This window comes from Notolepis coatsorum (genome assembly GCF_963971535.1).
Source record: "Notolepis coatsorum genome assembly, chromosome: 11".
NCBI classification, from domain to species: Eukaryota; Metazoa; Chordata; class Actinopteri; order Aulopiformes; family Paralepididae; genus Notolepis; species Notolepis coatsorum.
Genome location: NC_140175.1, coordinates 57,246,475 through 57,266,190, shown reverse-complemented (window position 1 = coordinate 57,266,190; position 19,716 = coordinate 57,246,475). Strand labels below are relative to the sequence as shown.

General features: G+C 46.1%; 1 protein-coding gene across 1 annotated transcript in view; it reads left to right on the top strand.

The window, feature by feature from the left end:
• LOC311237281 (myosin heavy chain, fast skeletal muscle-like) overlaps positions 1-19,716 on the top strand; it is a gene marked incomplete at both ends in the record, with an annotated part of 63,706 nt that overhangs the window by 35,060 nt on the left and 8,930 nt on the right. Inside the window, 5 exons of the mRNA XM_084325085.1 lie at positions 11,226-11,343; positions 11,421-11,544; positions 18,818-18,954; positions 19,047-19,302; positions 19,401-19,643. Coding sequence (XP_084181211.1) covers positions 11,226-11,343; positions 11,421-11,544; positions 18,818-18,954; positions 19,047-19,302; positions 19,401-19,643 — 878 coding nt within the window. The remainder of the gene's footprint in view (positions 1-11,225; positions 11,344-11,420; positions 11,545-18,817; positions 18,955-19,046; positions 19,303-19,400; positions 19,644-19,716) is intronic.

The window sequence follows — 19,716 nt, the reverse complement described above, 5'->3', positions numbered from 1 at the left end:
CAATTTTTTTTTGGACTGGACTCAGCTAATTTGTGTGTTAGGATAACACTGAAGAAATACCGTTTTTGTTTTGTACTGGACTCAGCTCATTTGTGTGTTAGGATAACACTGAAGAAATACCGTTTTTGTTTTGTACTGGACTCTGCTAACTTGTGTGTTGGTACACCGAAGATCAAGTCACTTGTGATTTATACTGGACTCAGCTAAGGAGGACTGAACTGCACTGCCTCTTTGTACAGTTGGATTGATTATTGACCACTCTCTCTCTCTCTCCGTTTCCTCCCCGAGTTGGATCCGGGAGTATCTGCAGAGCCGCAGAGGTAGTGGCGCCTACGCCGATTCCCCACCTCTAAACCGGGAGGATCTGCAGAGCCGCAGACAACTCTGCCGAAAGCATTCTCCTTTTTGTTAATTCTGATTTGTTATTTGGCTCATTTTTGATTCTGTAATAAATACGCCCTAGTGTTTGGCTAACTCTGAACTACCTATCTGTGCCGTGCTGTTGGGGTCGATTTCAAACTATAACACATACTTATGTGAATCTGGGTTTTCTACTCGAGCATACCTGAAAAACAAATACAGAAACAGACTAAATGCTCAGCATGACCTCAGAATAGCACTTTCAAAAACCAAGCCCAGAATAGATCTGCTGGTTGAAAACTTCAACCAGCCACATACCTCTCATTAGATTTAATTGTGCCATAGATGAAATAGTATACCCGTTCTAGCATGTCAGTCGAATTTTTTAATAATTCAGTAAAAATGTATCAGAATGTTGCTTAATGTTGGGGTTTAAGGTTGAGGGACAGAGGGAGGAGGTAAGAAATGGAGAGTTGAAAAAGGGGTGATGAATAGAAAGGAGAGTAGAACATGTTTGTTAATTTAAAAGTGTTACAAAATTGTATGTACATATTTTATGAGGTGGTGAGAAACTTAACATTACACTCAGCAAATTAGATTATTGCTGTGATGTACTTTTATAATGAAATAAATACATTTCATATACATTTTAAATGCATGGTTTGTTGTGTTCTTTATCAGTAGTTTATAAATGTTTGTTATGGCAATTCATAATAATAATAATAATTCATTTAATTTATATAGCGCTTCTCAATGACCCGAAGACGCTGACAGTAGTCGGGAGCAAAGTAAAAACAAAGAAACAAAAACAAAGAAACAAAAACAAAGAAACAACAAAGAAACAAAAACAAAAGGAACATGAGACCATGGGGGGAACAGGGAAGACAGCATGAGATAGCACAAAAAGACAGAGCGGCAGGAGAAAGACATCAATCAGGTTGGAGGGGGGAGGGGTTATGGGTGGGGGGGTTGAAGGCAAGGGAGAACAGGTGGGTTTTGAGGCAAGCTTTGAAGGTGGAGAGTGTAGGGGAGTCTCTGATGGACTGAGGGAGGGAGTTCCAGAGTCGGGGTGCAGTGCGAGAGAAGGCCCGATCACCAAAGTTTTTGAGTTTGGATGTCGGGACAGTGAGGGAGGCAGTGGAGGAGGACCGGAGGGAACAGGTGGGGCGGTAGGGAAGAAGGAGATCAGTCAGGTAAGGGGGGGCCAGGCTGTGGAGGGCTTTGAAGGTGAGGAGTAGTGTTTTAAAGTTTATGCAGTGTTTGATCGGGAGCCAGTGGAGAGAGTGGAGGACAGGAGTGATGTGTTGACGGGACCGGGTGTTAGTGAGGAGGCGGGCAGCTGAGTTTTGGACCATTTGCAGTTTATGGAGGGAGCGGGAGGTGATGCCAGTGAGGAGGGAGTTGCAATAGTCCAGGTGGGAGGAGATGAAGGCGTGTATGAGGGATTCAGCAGCGGGGGGGGAGAGGCAGTGACGGATTTTAGCAATGTTGCGGAGGTGAAAGTATGATATTTTTACAATGGAGCGGACGTGGGGGTCAAATGAGAGGGTGGGGTCGAGGAGGACACCAAGGTTTCGGACTAGGGGGGAGGGGGTGATGGTGGAGTCATTGATGGTAAGTGTGATGGGTCCGGATCTGGTGAGGGTGGTTTTGGTGCCAATAATGAAAAGTTCCGTCTTGTCACTGTTCAATTTGAGAAAGTTGTGAGTCATCCAGGTTTGGAGTTCGGTAATGCAGGATTCGATGTGATGTATTTTTGTCACGGGGAAACACCAAATTTCTCTTTTGGGTCTCGAGCTGAAAAAGTTTGGAAACCCCTGCTCTAGGGCAATTAACACCTGGCAGCTTTCCAGTCTGAGGCCCTTTGTCTTGTGAACCTGCAAACTAACACAACACTCAGGCCATGGTTACACTGCTGAATACAGCAACGTTTTTGTTGCTGAATTATTAAGTTTGCTGTCCAAGTTAAAAAGAAACGCAGTTTTGGCAGGATAACGCGTTGACCTACTGGCAACGCTGAAATTCTGTTTCCGTTTTGGATACCTGCCAAAACTCGCAGACAATGGTGCCATGTAATCTGCACAAGCCGGATACGGAGCCGATGTTGCTCAACGCCCATGCACAGTAGAGACCCGCACGGTTATTTCCAGTGTTTACAGCAGAGCTGCAGCTACCATGTGTTGTCAAGTTATTGTTATAAGGAGCCCAGTCCAAGCTACAACAGTCTGCATTCCCTTAACAATTGTTTGTATTGAGCCGTATTGTATTGTACCCATTCTGCAATCTTTTAAATAAAGTTTACATCCATTCATTCTGATAGCATTAACGTTACCAAGCTGCTAGCCACAATGCTATACTGTTATACTGGCGAAATTCCAATCACGTTAGCACGTAAGCTAACAAACTTCGCTGCTAGCCACAATGCTATACTGTTATACTGGCGTATTCCAATCACGTTAGCACGTAAGCTAACAAAATCAGAGAATAAACTCCGCTCTTGGTGGTCAATTGTGTTGATGTTAGTTTTGTTTCATCAACAAATGAGGCAGAACACACAGTGAATGTATCCGTTTTGTTTATTGCACTTTTATTGCACTTTCTTTGCTGAAAAATAAATGCTACGTTGGCTAAATAGATCACGTGAGGCATTTGAAGATGGTAGATTGTTGATTTTTTTGCAGGAAGTGTATTGGCACATTCAACTTTTCTGATTGGCCTTCATGTTTGAACTACATCGCCACCTACTGCTTTGGCATTGTACTACATGTATATACATCACTGTGCTCAGGAGGCAAAAACAATGTCTAATTTGCCTGCCATTACGTTGCGTTCTGAAAAGCGAAACTGACCCTGAAAACTAAACAAAAAAGGCCCTGTGTGTAACCACAGCCTCAGAGGATAAAGGAAAAGTCATGATAGTTTATTTAAAAATGTGTGTGGTAGTGAAAGGTTAACGTAAGGTTATGTATATAACCAAGTTCTATAATTCATAGAACTTGGTTATATACATAACCTTACGTTCTATTTCATTATGGCTCCGCTCAGCATCAGTTGCATAACAGGAGCTGAGCGGGAGCCAAAGCTCGACAAATGTACTCCGCTGAGGCCCCCCACAACCATCAGACCGGGGAGGACCGAGCCCCCCGACCCTCTCTAATGGAGGATACCCTCCCTATTGGAGGCTTATGGGAGGGAGACGGATCCGACCGTGCAAAGAGGAACTCAAGCAACTCAACGCACAGGGTGAGCAGACCGTGGCTTGACCCCACGACTACGCACACGCACAACCCGCATGCCACCAGGGAACGAACGGAAGGAACAACCCTCGTTACTGCCCCCAAAATCACGGGGTCAAGAGCAAACCCAACCCTGTGGCAAGGCTGTAGCAGCGGAGCGCAAAGGAAGACCCAGACCCACTGAAGGGACTGGATCCCCTGGAAAAAGGGGGCCCAGAGCGGTCAATGACGCCAGGCATCAAGACCCCACCAGGCGGTCACTTAGTGACACCGCCCCCCACATCGCCAGCGTATTCGGATAGGGCCCCTCCAAGAGCGGGCCCTTTCCCCCCAATAGTACACCGCCTGGCACACTGACCCTGCAGAACAGGCAGTCAGCATGGCCGTAAGCACTCAAAAAAGTCCAACCAACGGAAGCAGGCAGCGCACCGGGGAAACCAGGCAGCAGGCTGTAACCTGAGCCTGGAGCACTGCGGACGAGACAGGCGCCAAAGGAGTCAACTGAAAACAGCCCCCCCCGGCGGAAGGGGCGTATGCTGGCGTTGTTGAGCACCATGACAAAGCCTCCATTAAAAAAAACCCGCCCAGAGGGGTCGAGGCAGAGAAGGTTGACACGATTGGCAGACGTCATGAACGTGCAGGGGCACACTCAACCGGGTAACCCGGGAGTTGACTCTGCTCCAACACACCAGGGAATCAACCACCCTCTCGGTACACAGACGGTGGTTGTTCCTATAACCCCTCAAGAAAAAACTCCAAAACACACCTGCGGGTATACACTGGCTATACCGCAGTACAGAAAGGGTTATTCCAGGCCTACGGATCGACGAAACATTACTTCGGACCGGGCCCGGTGGCTCGGGAAGCACAGGGTTACCAGAGGAGGTCCAAAGACCACCCCAACAGCCCCCTCTTCGCCACACATGAGAGAGGAGCGAAAAGAATGGAGAACCAGCCCTAAGCTAACGCACTTGGTATTCCCAGGCGGTCTCCCAACCAAGTACTAACCAGGACCGAACCTGCTTAGCTTCAGAGATCGGACGAGATCGGGCATGTACAGGTTGGTATGGCCGTAAGCCATTACGATAGTGCAGAGTACAACATGTACCCAACAAAGGGTCTCCATAACGCCTAACCCTGTGACACCCGGGCCGACCCGGCATTTTTCCCCCCGAAAAAAGCACAAGTCCCTCAGGGTACCAGAACAGCAGATCTGCATCCCCGGTGGACAACGGGTTAACTGACCTGGACCAGCGCGACCAGAACCAGTCCCGTGCCCTAACCACGCCGACATGCCCACTCCAGAAGAGGGGGTAGGTATGCGTGTCGATCTAAAACATGAAAAGAGGGCGCCACCCAGATGGTCCCATTTGTACCGCGCTCAGTGGCCCACCCCAAGGGCGTGAGACCCCTCTACCTATCTTCTGATCTATTCCGTTAACATCCCCCAGATATGAACGAGAATTCATCGAGACAACCTAGTAAACTGGCGCTCGGAAGAGACAAAACTCCATCCCAGTTGCCCTATAAAAACGCTGTTTTAATAACGAGCAACCAAGGCGCACTTAACAGAAACACCCCGAGCCAGCACTATGTACGCATCGAGACCCAAACACATCATTGGATAGTCTAGCAAGACACCAGACATTGTCCCTCCATGTCGCCTGGGAGAACGACACGGAGCCGTCGTGCTTCATGTTCCTTCCTCTTTTTATTTAAAAAAGAAAGAAACACAGACTGACATGAATCCCACGTGACGCAGCTGAGGGTAATTTTTTTTTTACATTTTTACATCCTGCCATGTTCGCCACAGGGAGGAGACGGAAATCCCCAGAGAGACTTCCCACGTGAGCTGTATAGATTGAAAAGAATATATTGCAACATTGAGCTATGTAACACTTGGGTTAGGGCTCTCCGAGGAGGAGGCACTGAACCACTACACACTCCATAATCGAATTGAATCGAATACACACACAATAGAGCAGAACTCCTTTTTTGAAGTTCTACTCACCTTGACAATCTGAGGAGGAGGCTCTGAACTCTGAGGAGGCTCCCTCACTGGGAAGGAAAGTCCGAACTCACAGAAGGCACTTCTCTCTGAGGAGGAGCTTCGTGAGGAGGAGCTCTGACAACTCCCTGAAACAGATCCATAACATGGACCCGAACAACCCACGGAAGTCTTACCACTAGAGACGCGCTCAGTGACGTACTCTATGGCGGGGGAATTTCCGCAGTGCACACGCCCAATCTTCCAGGGCGTGGGACCAGGAAACTACCCCCCCCCCCTCTTACCCTGTAACGTGCCGAACAGCAACGTGACAGGAACCTTGAAGGACAGGAGGTTTTAACCCCGGACCAATCAGAAAAGGGGAGGAAAGGAATACCAGTTCACCCCTTTACGTCCCCTCACCCATGATACGATGTAATGACAAGTAGAGCATGACACAGTCATAGCCTGCTACATGAAGCATCAAACAGCCTCACATAGCTCATGTGATAACCTGCTACCTGAGTTTTACTAAGGAAAAACACAGAACAGAGAGGGCCCCTTTAAGAGCCCCGGTCCAGACTTACACATGTGCTTCTGTGGGCCAAACCTAACCCAGTTGTAGATCACAAAGACACACACAACCCTTCATCACAACAAAAAATGGCACAGTACACTCCTACTTCAGAGGAACGCCGTTTTTCATAACGAGAGAAGACAGAAGTCCTCGATTATGTATTGGCCACATGCCTTGCTAAGCACACATGATAAGTGACCAAACAACGTTTTCTTTAGGAAAAAATAGTTTCTCAAGCGGAAAGCACAACCCCAGCAATTAAGCTGAGGGTTACATCGTATCCCCACAAACACAGTGACACAATATATTGTAACCAAACATGTCTGAGAGGAGGGGGGGAAGCCCCAGGGAACCGGGGGGTCACCCCTCCTGTCTTACCCTTGATACGACCAAGGCGAACAGGCACCTCTGTTAATGTGTGAACATACTGTTCATTGTCATCACAGGCTGAGAAAAAGATTCATTCCTCAATCACATGTCACTAAACATAGCTTTACAGGTTTAATTAACCCTCTTAGTTGTGAGTTCACCCACGGTACAAGTACAATGTTACATGAACACACATGTTCTCATCACAACCAAACCAGTTCATTTTTACACAAGTAAAAAACAACGCCGATTTACTATGGAGAGAGAAGCTATACCAGTGACAAGACAATTCACACACAGCACACATCGTATCCTCAATGTATTGCAGCAACACATGTTTTGGAAACACCGTTATTACAAAACATTTAGAAGGGAAGAAAAGAAGAAGTGTTTAAAGTCCGGAGGACTCCTACCTTCACCCTGAACGCAGGCCGAAAGAACAGCAACACTGGTTAACGGGACACCGAGTTGAACCCAGCATCTCCTGCGCCGGTGACGAGGGTATGTCCGCAACGCCACCCAGCCGCCGTTCTCCATGTTGACGAAAACCTCGCTGGCACTGGCACTCGGGTGTATGGTCGACTAACATCCTCTGTCAAAGATGACGTCGTAGTCAGAGTGTTTATGGCATGTTAAAGTCACAGTAACGTTTCAACAGTGTAGTATTAAGCTAACAGCCGTCCGACTGATGGCAACAAGCTAACGTTCACTAGCCTGGTGAACACAACAAGCTAGTGCCGCAGCTAACAGCTGACTGGCTAACACAGAAGGCCACAACTAGCACGCCAGCTAAGCAGCTATCACCTGAACTGTACACAACGACATAACAAGCCACACTTCAGACAGGCCGCTGTCCAAGTCCCTCCCCATCCTAAGAGGGAAGAAAAAAAGAAATGTCAAACACAGTTTTCAACGGTGATTTACCAGACATACAGCGGAGCCAGCACAATTCCCATCCGAGCTGCAGCCGACTTTGAGCATGGAACTCCCGATAAAGAAGATCCTATGCCCACATTTCCTCGTTAGGGTGTACTTCCAAATTTATGTGAAAGATGGGGCCTGCACGGGACAGAGAAGCATCCGCTTATCCAGAGAATCCTGGGTTCACCAGGTCCCGGTCGCGGCCCACTAGGTTGACCGTCATGGGCGTCAGACCAAGATCCTCCGTCCGCCGCTTAAGAAGCTGAGCAGAGGACCCTAGTCTGGAGTCGGCGTTCGTAAAATTGTCAGCTTACCCCCATAGCATAAACAGACAACCAGTGCTCGCAAGCAAAACAGTACTTACCCCACCCTGGAAACAACCGCTTTCTCACAACAGCCGTTGCTTCCCACAGTCCAGCTGTATGGCCGGAGGGCCAAACCCATCCAGCCGCAGCAAGGAGGACTGCAGTTGGGGAGCATGTCAGCGGCGCGAGCCCCTAATACGGAAAAGCCGGTGGAGGACAGAATGATAAACATCTTCCAGACACTCCAGTGACGAAGACAATATCGCAGTATTTTCTCAAAAATAGTGAGAGAGAAAATAAAGATATAATGTCAACGTATCTCCTTGTTCTTCTGTTTTCCTTTCTCCAGCTAATACTTTCTTCCTCGCCAAGTGATTGGTATACAGGCACTATAATGTGGATGAAATTTGAGAAGGAGATGAGTGTGTGGCCCCACCCCTGCTTATGTAGGCAGCAGATGGGGGTGTGGTCAGACGGATGTTGGTATGTAAAGGTACATTTTGAAATTTATTCAGTGTATATCCACTGAAGCGAGATATATGCATTATGATGCTGAGCGGAAGCTAGCATGAAACAGAACCTTCTGTAGTGTGGTAGTGAACGGTTAACCTTCTGTAGTGTGGTAGTGAAAGGGTTAACCTGCTGTGTTGTGGTAGTGAAAGGTTAACCTTCTGTAGTGTGGGAGTGAAAGGGTAACCTTCTGTAGTGTGGTAGTGAAAGGTAAAGGAACACTTTATACTTTTACTCCACTACATTTCAAAGGAAATCCTTTTACTCCACTACATTTATCTAAACACATCATTTACTATAGTTACTTTGGAGAGAAAGATTTAGCATAGAAAACATTGCAAAATGTTTGAAGCCTGACAACTTTAAGAGGACGTAATCAGAGCAGCATAACTGGACCACATACCACTTTAACATAACCTTTAATCAGAGCAGCATAACTGGACCACATACCACTTTAACATAACCCCCCCCCCCTTTCCTCACTAATGAAACTGTGCCGCAGAGTCACGTTAGAACGTTAGCTTAGCGGCCGTTGCTGACTGGCCTCCTTAGCTAAATTGAAATGCCAAAACTATTTATGGCAAGGTCCGTGAGCAAGTGGAGAAAAACTCAGTAAATGAAACACTATGCAACGACCACTGCAAACGGCGAGTGAATCATCAAGTAACGTTAACGTCATTGCTACTGCTGTGACTAGCTGCTCTATAGTCTACCGGTCACAAGGTATCGTCAAAATCCATATCCAGCTACCAGGTTGCTGTCAGTGAAAACAGTAGTCAACTGTAGTTGATTAAATTACTTTATTATGACATTAGGTAGCATTAAACCCAATCTAACAGAATTTGTTCGCTCATAAAATGTGTGACATTTTAAATGCGATTTATAATAGATTGTTGTGTGTCTGGGACAGAAACGGCCGACTTGCGCGTAAATAATATATTATAGCTATATAGCTGATGATGTCACACCATGATTGTCAACACACAGTTGGAAACGAGAGCAACCCTATGGATAAGGCGATATAAAGAAACGAATAGCCAAATAAATGTGAAGCTATCAATATACCCCCCCCCCTTTCCTCACAAATGGAACTGTGCCACAGAGTCACGTTTAATGTCTGGGACAGAACGGCCGACTCGCGTAAAATATATAGACCTATATTGAGAGGCCGCGGAACACAAGTTAAGGGGGTCATCCCTATGTTCCCCGGGTTCTATGTTCCCCGGGTTCTATGTTCCCCGCTTTTTTTATTTTTATTTTTTGAAAAAGGGTTCTATGTTCCCCCATCCGCAAAAGGGTTCTATGTTCCCCGGGTCCTATGTTCCCCCTATGTTTCCCATGTTCCCCGGTAGCCGCAAAAGGGTTCTATGTTCCCAGGGTCCTATGCTTCCCCGGTAGCGATAAAGGCTCGCCCCAGGCTTGCCACAGCAGTGGATTTCAAAGATAATTGCCACTTTTATAGATAATTCATTTGTATCGCAATGGAGTCACGGATCTAGTCGGGCCACGTAGCATTATGTCGAGAAAAATCAAAAACATTAAACAAGTGTAAAATAAAGAATTTTAGCAGCGCCACCCACCCACCTGAATTGCCAATGGCTGAAATGGAGTATTGCACTGTGCGGGATTGATTGATTGATTGATTGATTGAAAACTTTATTAACAGAATGCAGAATGGGTACAGTACAGTACAGCTCAATACACACAATTGTTAAGGGGGTGCAGACCAGAGAAAGACATTCGTCTTGTTTACATCAGGGTCCCCCATTTTCAATTCATCATGACATTTATGACATACTCAATGCAGTACTGTTACATTTGTGACATACAGTAAATATATACAAGGGGGAGGGAACTGTACATTTATGATGAATTGAAAATGGGGGACCCTGATGTTAACAAGATGGAAGTCTTTCTCAATACAATTGTATATATTGAGCTGTACTGTACTGTACCCATTCTTCAATCTGTTAATAAAGTCAATCAATCAATCAATCAATCAATCAATCAATCAATCAATCAATCAATCAATCAATCAATCAATCAATCAATCAATCCCCCACAGTGCAATACTCCAATTCAGCCATTGGCAATTCAGCCATTGGGGTGGGTGGTGCTGCTGAGCGGGCCTGTGACGGCCTGACAGCGTGGGGACTGAGAGTGCTGGGCTGATGTTCTGCAGATGGATGCTTCTCACACAGACCGCAAATAAGAACTAACGCTTATAAAACGATTTAATAGGCTAAACGTTGTTTTAAATTCTTTATTTTACACTTGTTTATTGTATTTGATTTTTCTCGACATAATGCTACGTGGCCCGACTAGATCCGTGACTCTGTTGCAATACAAATGAATTATCCTTAAAAGTTACTATCTTTGAAATCCACTGCTGTGGCGAGCCTGGGGCGAGCCTTTATCGCTACCGGGGAAACATAGGGGGAACATAGGACCCGGGGAACATAGAACCCCTTTGCGGCTACCGGGGCACATAGGACCCGGGGAACATAGGACCCGGGGAACATAGAACCCTTTAGCGGAAGGGGGAACATAGAACCCTTTTTCGAAAAGAAAAAAAACAAAGCGGGGAACATAGAACCCGGGGAACATAGGACCCGGGGAACATAGACATGTTCCCAAGTTAAGTTGCTATAACTTTAAGAAGTGTTTTTTGGGAATGCATTTTTTTTGTTCTCTCTGCAATGATGAAAGCAGAGCAGTGTGTGTGTTTCAACACCTCTGAAGTACCTGTAATGAATGAATGCCAAGCCATTCACGCTAGACCACACCCCCCGTTTTTTTGGCGAGCATTGGGACACATACTATCGGACAATGTCGAGTCACAGTTAACATAATGTTCTTTAAGTGTTTTTTATGATGTGATTTAGTGATTTAGTGTAGCGTAGTGGTAATAAGTCATTACATGATTGTCATAATAATCATGAAACAAATCTTCTCTGTAGGTGTGATGCAGAACTTCCTGGTTATCCACCAGCTGAGGTGTAATGGTGTACTGGAGGGTATCAGAATCTGCAGAAAGGGATTCCCCAGCAGAATCCTCTATGCTGACTTCAAGCAGAGGTATCCATTAACTCTCAACAAACTTTGAAACGTACAACTACAAGTGCTGAACATGACTATGAACTCTTTCACAAAAGGTACAAAGTACTGAATGCCAGTGTCATCCCCGAGGGTCAGTTCATTGACAACAAGAAGGCCTCTGAAAAGCTGCTTGGTTCAATTGATGTGGAACACGAAGATTACAAGTTTGGGCACACCAAGGTAAAGAAAATACAAAATGTTGATTGACTTCCTTTGATATCATGATCTGGGAGAAAACTCAATACTGACTGCCCTTTTAAATTGTTGCACTGGCAATATATCGAAGGTTATCCTATAACCCTAGTTATATAGCGAGCGCTCTGCTCTATTGGAACTGTCCCTTTAATCATATGCTATCATGAAAACTTTCAACCACATGCACGCTCCACACCTGCCTGGCCATGCCCACATCCGCTCACACATAAGCGGGCCATGGCCATACTACCAGCTCCTTCCCCAGTCTTTCACCGCCGAAATGGAAGACACATGGGGTCCTCAGTGAGTCAGAGCAGAGCGCTCATATAACTAGGGTTATAGGATAACCTTTGTTATATTTCGTTATAGCTTTGCGCTCTGCTCTATTGGAACACATAAGTGGAGCAGAGCGGAAAGCCCGACAGATGTACCTGCTGAGGTCCCCTACAACCATCAGAATACCGGGAGGATCCGGGCCCCCCCTAGTGAGGGACGGGAGGGAGATCGGACCCGACTGTGCGAAGAGGGTTCAGTACCTCAACGCACATGGCGAGCAGACCGCGGGACTCACCTTTGTTTAGAAGGGCCCGCGACTACTCAGACGCGCATCCCGCACGCCACCAGGGAACGGACGTGAAGCAAAAAACCCACATCACAGCCCCCAATATCGCGGGGTCGGGGTAAAAAAAAAACAACCCTGTGGCAAGGCCGTAGCAGCAAGGCGCGGGGGAGGCCCCAGCCCCAGGCCACATCCTGGGGGCCAGGACCCCCTGGAAAAGGTGCCTGGCGAGGTCAACGAGGCAGCGGCATCGAGACCCCACCAGACGGTCACTGGTGACACCACCCCCCACATTGCCAGCGTATCGGACAGGGCCTAAAATAGGTGAAGGCCCTTCTCCCCCTGGCACGCCGCTCTGAAGCGATCCAAGGAGGCTTCCCCCCCACAATGTTGTGGGGCCAGCTGGCGCACGGGGGAGACAACCCTCCAAGGAGGTTGATCCCTCAATCCAGGTCGACAGGTCTTAAGAGCAGAACTCGACCTGCGCCCGGAGCACTGCGGACTAGACAGGCGCCTAAGGGGCTAACTGTAAGGACAGTATCCCGGCGGAAAGGGTGTTTGGTATGCCATGCACAATGTCACAATCTCATGGGGTCACGAACCTCGCGGAGTCGGAGTTAGCCAACTCCGCCAGCGAACAGATTCCACCACGAACCCTGACCCCGCCAATTTATTAATCCCGCAGGGTCGAGGTTCAGAGAAAGAGTTTGAGACAATTGGCAGACGTCATGAAACATGCGGGGGCATACTCTCGGGCAGCCGGGATCAGACCCGGGCTCAACCGGAGAGTCAACTCTGCTACCAACACACTGGGGAGACACCCACCCCCCTATGTTTATTAACTGAAAATGGTTGCTCCCTTAAACCCATTAAGAAACCCCGGAAACATAACTGCGCATATACACAGGCTATACAATGCAGTTCAAGGCATTTCAGGTTTAAAAAGGGTTAACCCAGGCCAACAGGTCAACGAGGGCAAGGCCCTACCTGGGTCTGGAGGACCGGGACCTATACAGGGATGCAAGAGGAGTTGACAGAAGCAGCCTCCCCGACAGCCCCCTCCCATCCCCGGTTTAGCAGGGAGGGAGGGGTGAAGTGAATGGAGAAGGACCAACCCACCTAACATTGTGCAAAAAGGTACAACATAGTATGGACCAATGCACACCACTGTTAACACTTTAACTGCCACACACGAGATATCTCTGGTTTATTTTTATGTGGTTGAAAGCCACTCACGAGCTTTCTCGGATTTTTTTTTTTTTTTTTTTTTAGCGATCTGAAATCATATTGCATCACGCGAGCCTACCCGCTCCGCCGGAGATCGTATGTGGAAAAAAGCACCCCCTATCGTCTTTCAGATGACATAAGGGATTTTGGAATGGACTCAATGAAAATGGATGGGGAAAAAAATCCGGTACTCCACATTTTCCAGTCCACTGATCCAGCCGGGGTTACCACAGTTCATTCTGGAGACTCTGAGCCCCGCTGATCATGGAGTGTATCGCGTTGGATCTATACACTTATCGATTTTTTCAAATGGTGATCAGGAATTGGAATATACCAGTTGGATACCATCTGATGTCAGGTAAGGACTCTATGTTATCAGTGTTAGGATAATCAGACTAATTTTGATGAAGTTATAAGCTGTTTTGTGAAATGGGCTCTTTCGGTTTCACTGTAAAAGTCAGAGAGGAAATCAACGCGGCGATTATCCGTGCGCGGCCCGAATGTGCTTGCGTGCACGTATAATATTGATCATCTAGCGTTTATTTGAAAACTATTCATAAAAAGGCAGACGAATATCAACGTTGAGGAATATTCCAGTAAAAGACGATTTTCATAGAATGGTCCAGAATGGGCTGTTTTTTATCTCAAAACGGGTGCTCTTCTAAATGCTCTGAAACGGAAATGACGCGATAAAAAAACAATCTGCCTTGACAGCACTGACTGGAAAATAGTCTTTGATAATGCGATGGGCAGATTAGACACATAGCCATAATTTAAAACATAGATTAGGCGATATTAACGTTAACATTGGCGCAGATGGTGGCATTCAGGGGGTAAAAAGGAAAACCCGGCGTGGCACTCAAAGTGTTAAGGGCAACTTGTAGTTGCATCTATATGACACACACATTCATGACATCAACCCCTGTGACGTCCGGACCGCCCAGGCATTTTCCCCCCGGAAAAGCTCAGGGTCCTTCGGGGTACCAGAACTTGTCTGCGCCCCGGCGGACAACGGGTTAAACTGATCCGGTCCGGCGCGACCAAGACAAGTCCTGTGCCCTTCACGACGCCGCCCCCAGTCCTAAGAGGGGAGTAGGTACGTGTGTCGATCCAACACATCACAGGGGGCACCACCAAGACGGTCAGTACGCAAACGCACCACTCCCGGTGGCCCCCCTAACGGGCGTGAAACCCCCCTGCCAATGTTTGATCTACTCCGTCATCTACCCCCGGAGATGTACGTGAGTCCTCGACTCTAACCTAGTGCACTGGCGCTCGGTAGAGACAAAAATCTCCTTCCCATCCGACCGCATAAAAAAACGCAGTTTTTATGATGTCGGGCAACCAAGGCGCGCCGGTCCCAAAAAGCGGATTCAATCATTGAAAAACACCCTGGGCCAGCGTTGATCGGTCTTGTAAGACCAAACGCTGATTTATGAAACAGCGTGTATGCTCGTAAAGAACCCGAGAACAGTGATGGCGAATTTCTAACAAGAAAGTGCCCCACAATGTTTCCCCTCGCTGTCTGGGACGAGCAGCAGGAAGCCGGTACTAGAGACTATACGACGAGCCTGGGAATAAAAACCGCGTCAATTCTGCTCTTTATGTAAGAGGGGAAGACAGCGGTTTTCCTAGAGAGACCTCAACGTGAGTGAAACAATTGAAAAAGGTTCATGTAACAATTGGACTAAGTAGACAAAACGGCCCAATATACACTACTGGCAGGGAGCAGAGCCGAAGAACCAATAGTCTCGACTGCATTGCATCACCTATCCTTTACAATGACAGCGGTCTGCAACACAGGCCCTGTAACTCACGGACATGTCTCTTGGCCAATAAGAAAACGTGCCTGTGACGTCTTCAAATGGCCGGGGAAATCCTGTGTCCCACCTACCCTAATTTGGTGTGGGAGACAAGGAAATCCCTCCCCCCCCCTGTGACAAGAGAGAGAACACCCTTGTCAGGGAGACTGATAGGTAGAGAAGCACAACCTCTCGGCCAATCAGTTTCATAAAGGATATAACTATATCCGGGGGGAGGTTTATTTGTCCACCCCCTCAACCGCCTCACCCCTGATACGACGCCATAGAAAAGCAGAGCCGTGACACCAGTTGCATAGCACGCTAAATGAAAGCACATACTCACCTGTAGAGTAATAGCTTTACATCATGCACGCCAACCTCAACCGATAACCTCGTTTGTGTAAAAAACTGGTTTTATCTACGGCTCTGGCTCATGTGCGAAAAACTTGCCACCCGCTATTTAATTTTTTTATCTTTACCCTTAAGCAAAGAAAATATAACAGACTGAAGAGAGGGACTCAAAAAATCCTTGGTTCACATGCTACATATGTACAACTCTGTAAGCTAACAATAGCACACCAGTTGCGGACTAAAATGCTACGTTTTAACCTAAAAACTTATTTACATGAAACACACACAACCCTCATCATACAATGAAGCCGTCAAGTTCACTTTTACCACGTAAGAAAGAACACTGGCTTAGGTAGAGAGAAAGGACATAAGCCCTTGGCTAAGTGCTAGAACACAGGCCTTGCAAGTTATACACAACAGCAACCAAGCATATTTCAGATAAATCTGCACAAACTCCCAAGCAAGAAGGCAACCCCAGCATTTGTAGCTGTTGGTTTATATAGCACACGTCGTATCCCCCAAAATACAGTGAAGCAAACATGCGTTTTGTTAAACAAAAACATTCCCCCCTAGGGGGGTCGGGCATAAGTGGTAACGTGTCCTACCTGACCCCCGGGCGCAGGACGGTTGGCCGCAACAATGGTGGTCCACCTCGTTGACGAGGCCTCTTGCTGGCGGGGCCAGTAGTGGCGACGGCTGGAGTCCTGCTCCGGCGTTTCGCCCACATCCTGCGGCTGGCCGTGGTGTAGGCTGACGACATCCTCTGCCAGAGATGACGCAGAATCAGAGTGTCCAGGGCCCGCTACCTCCCCACGGCTATCGCTAACGGTTAGCAACAAGCTAATGGCTAACTCCAGTAACTGCTCAGCGACGTGCACTCCCCTCTGGGCGCCGCTGAGGCTCACCTGCCTGCCACAAACGTTGAGCAGGAAAGCCCCACTACGCCCGAGAAAGCCAGAGGAAGCCCGAATGTGAAGTCAGAATAATCCTCTAGACTCTCCGGTGGTGACGACATTATCCTTTCTTTCTCCCGTAAATTAGTGAGAGAGGGAAAAACAAAAGACAATGCCAACACAGCTCCTATAATTAAACAAACTACGTTAAGCACTGGACTTGAAGAGGTACTATACACGGACTTCACGGTGGTGAAATTAGGGAAGGAGCTGGTAGTATGGCCATGGCCCCGCTTATGTGTGAGCGGATGTGGTCGTGGCCAGGCAGGTGTGGAGCGTGCATGTGGTTGAACGTTTTCATGATAGCATATGATTAAAGGGACAGTTCCAATAGAGCAGAGCGCAAGGCTATAACGAAATATAACTAGTAGGAGAGAAACAGTTCATAAGCAGAAACAGAACACAACCGGGATGAAACAGTTCATATTAAATCTCTGAACCGTGCAGCCCATCCCCCGCGGTTCGGGTGCTGAAAAATTGTGTAGAGTGCTTTCATTTGTAGAACTGGAAAAACTATCTTGCAGAGGTAACATTCAATGGCATACAACCAGTGATGCCAGTAACGTGTTACTAAGTAACGCGTTATTGTAATCTGATTACTTTTCCCCGAAAATAGTAATCTAACGCGTTAATCTTTAAAAGCCAGTAATCTGATTGCAGTTACTTGTCCAAGTGGCTGTGCTCTTACTATTTCGTTACTATCTCATCATAAATTCATAATGCAGGCGGAATGCAGTATTTTATTTCGTTTTCGACAGTCAAAAATACATTTTGAGCTGTTTTTCTTATTTGGGAGTGACATCGTGTGGCAGTGAAAGGGTTAAATACACAATATGTCCCGCGGCGTGACTGGACCCTCTGTCTGTGAGTGACTCTGCTTTGGTCCAATCACATTCCCCATCCACAGTCTGCGAATCAGAGGCAGAGTAGGGCGGGTCTTCACAGCACGTCATGTGACATATGCGCCAATCGTGTGACAGCAGGGCTCCGTCGTTACAGCCTTGTCTGCAGCACAGAGAATTCCACCCCAAAACGCTCGTCTAAACGTAGCCTCAGTCACTACTTCACGTTTGTGTCAGCTAAGCCGGGTGAAAAAAACATTCATATGCGGAGGAAACAAAATACTGTCTACCGCTAAAAACAGCACATCCAATTGCATTGAAAGCATCTGGAATCACAACACTAGCCGACGCTTCGACTAGGTACAGGAGGACTCGGAGGCCAGCCAAACAGCAAAAGAGAGAGATTGTTTCTTTCCCTTTTGATTAATGTATATTTGATGGTGGCAGAGCAAAAGCTCTTATTTGCCAGATTTACAGTTAATTTACATGTTAAAGAGAGACTGATTGTATGTTTATAGAGAGACATTTATAAAAACAATTTAATAGTTACAGTTGATATAATTGAATAGTTCAGCCTGCATTTGTTAGATGTGATACACTGGTTTTGTAAAACCACTGGCTGGCTGCTCTAATGCTGTGAGCATCATAGACTGTTGCTTTACCATACTTGATGGTACAGAAGCTGAAGCACTAGTTTAACAATTTACGTTATGTGCAGAGAAAAAACAATTTATGCACTTTCAATAATGCGTTTAAAAAAAAACTGTTGGGGGAACGACGACGACTTCGTAACCTAGTTACTTTCAAAGTAACTAAGTTACTCTGATAATCAAGTAATCAGTAAAGTAACTTGGATTACTTTTTAAAGGAGTAATCAGTAATCAGTAATCAGATTACTTTTACAAGTAATCTGTGGCATCACTGCATACAACACAGAAAACAATACTAGTTCAGTTAATGTTAGAAATTCATTGATCTCATATAAATCCAAAACCCACTTGAACCTTTACGTTTGCTCAGGCAATGTGATGCAGATGTCAGTTTTTGTGGGAAATTGCAAGTACTCCTAAGTGGAAAAGACAAGCTACATTAGATTGTAATATTATTTTGATATTTCTCCTCACAGAAAAGCCTTGCTAATACTGAAAGTAATTGTGTAGTAATACAATGTTAATACGCACAGCAAGTAATAATATAAGGTAATCACACTACATTTTATTGAGAGTAGCAGGTAATATGTAGTAAAGTATCTCAACTCAGCTAAGGGTTGTCCTATTTGTTGGAGATGAAAGTAACTTAAGAATGTCCGAACAGACACAAAATGTTAATAACCATGTTTCACATACTGTATGAGTCAGATATTTTGGTGTCTCCAGAGAAACAGAGCTATTGCTAACAAAGCACTTTGATGGTTTGTCTGGTATTATCTTGTTCAATAAAAACAAGAAACACCAGTAATTTGAGATCATGGCTAAATGTTATTTGATTATAGGCCTAATGGAACATTTCTTGTCTCATATGCAGGTGTTCTTCAAAGCTGGTCTGCTTGGTGTCCTTGAGGAGATGAGAGATGATAAGTTGGCTTCTTTGGTCAGAATGACTCAGTCTCTTTGCCGTGGTTACCTCATGAGGAAGGAGTTTGTGAAGATGATGGAGAGAAGGCATGTTGAAAATACCCACATTCTAAATACAAATTTATGTGGAGAAAAATGCTATAATAATTGAGTATGTAACAGTAACTCTTTCTTCACAGGGAAGCTATTTTCTCTATCCAATACAACATCCGCTCATTCATGAATGTCAAACACTGGCCATGGATGAAGGTTTACTACAAGATCAAGCCTCTTCTGAAGACTGCTGAGACTGAGAAGGAGCTGGCTAATATGAAGGAGAACTATGAGAAGATGAAGACAGACCTGGCCACTACTCTGGCTAAGAAGAAGGAGTTGGAGGTGAAAATGGTGTCTCTTCTCCAAGAGAAGAATGATCTGTCACTGCTAGCGGCATCTGTAAGTAGACTTCAAATGTCTAGAAAGTGTTGATATCTCTCTCTTCTCTCAAATTTGGCATCTATAAATAATATATTATCATTATTATTTTGACTTAGGAAACAGAGAATCTGTCAGATGCTGAGGAGAGATGTGAGGGACTTATCAAGAGTAAGATCCAGCTTGAGGCCAAACTCAAAGAGACAACTGAGAGACTGGAAGATGAGGAGGAAATTAATGGTGAGCTGACTGCCAAGAAGAGGAAACTGGAGGATGAATGCTCTGAGCTCAAGAAGGACATTGATGACCTGGAGCTCACCTTGGCCAAAGTGGAGAAGGAGAAACATGCCACTGAGAACAAGGTTCATAAGTATTCACTCTGGCTAACTTATCAAACAATAACAGGATGATCATTAATTTATGATAACATGATTT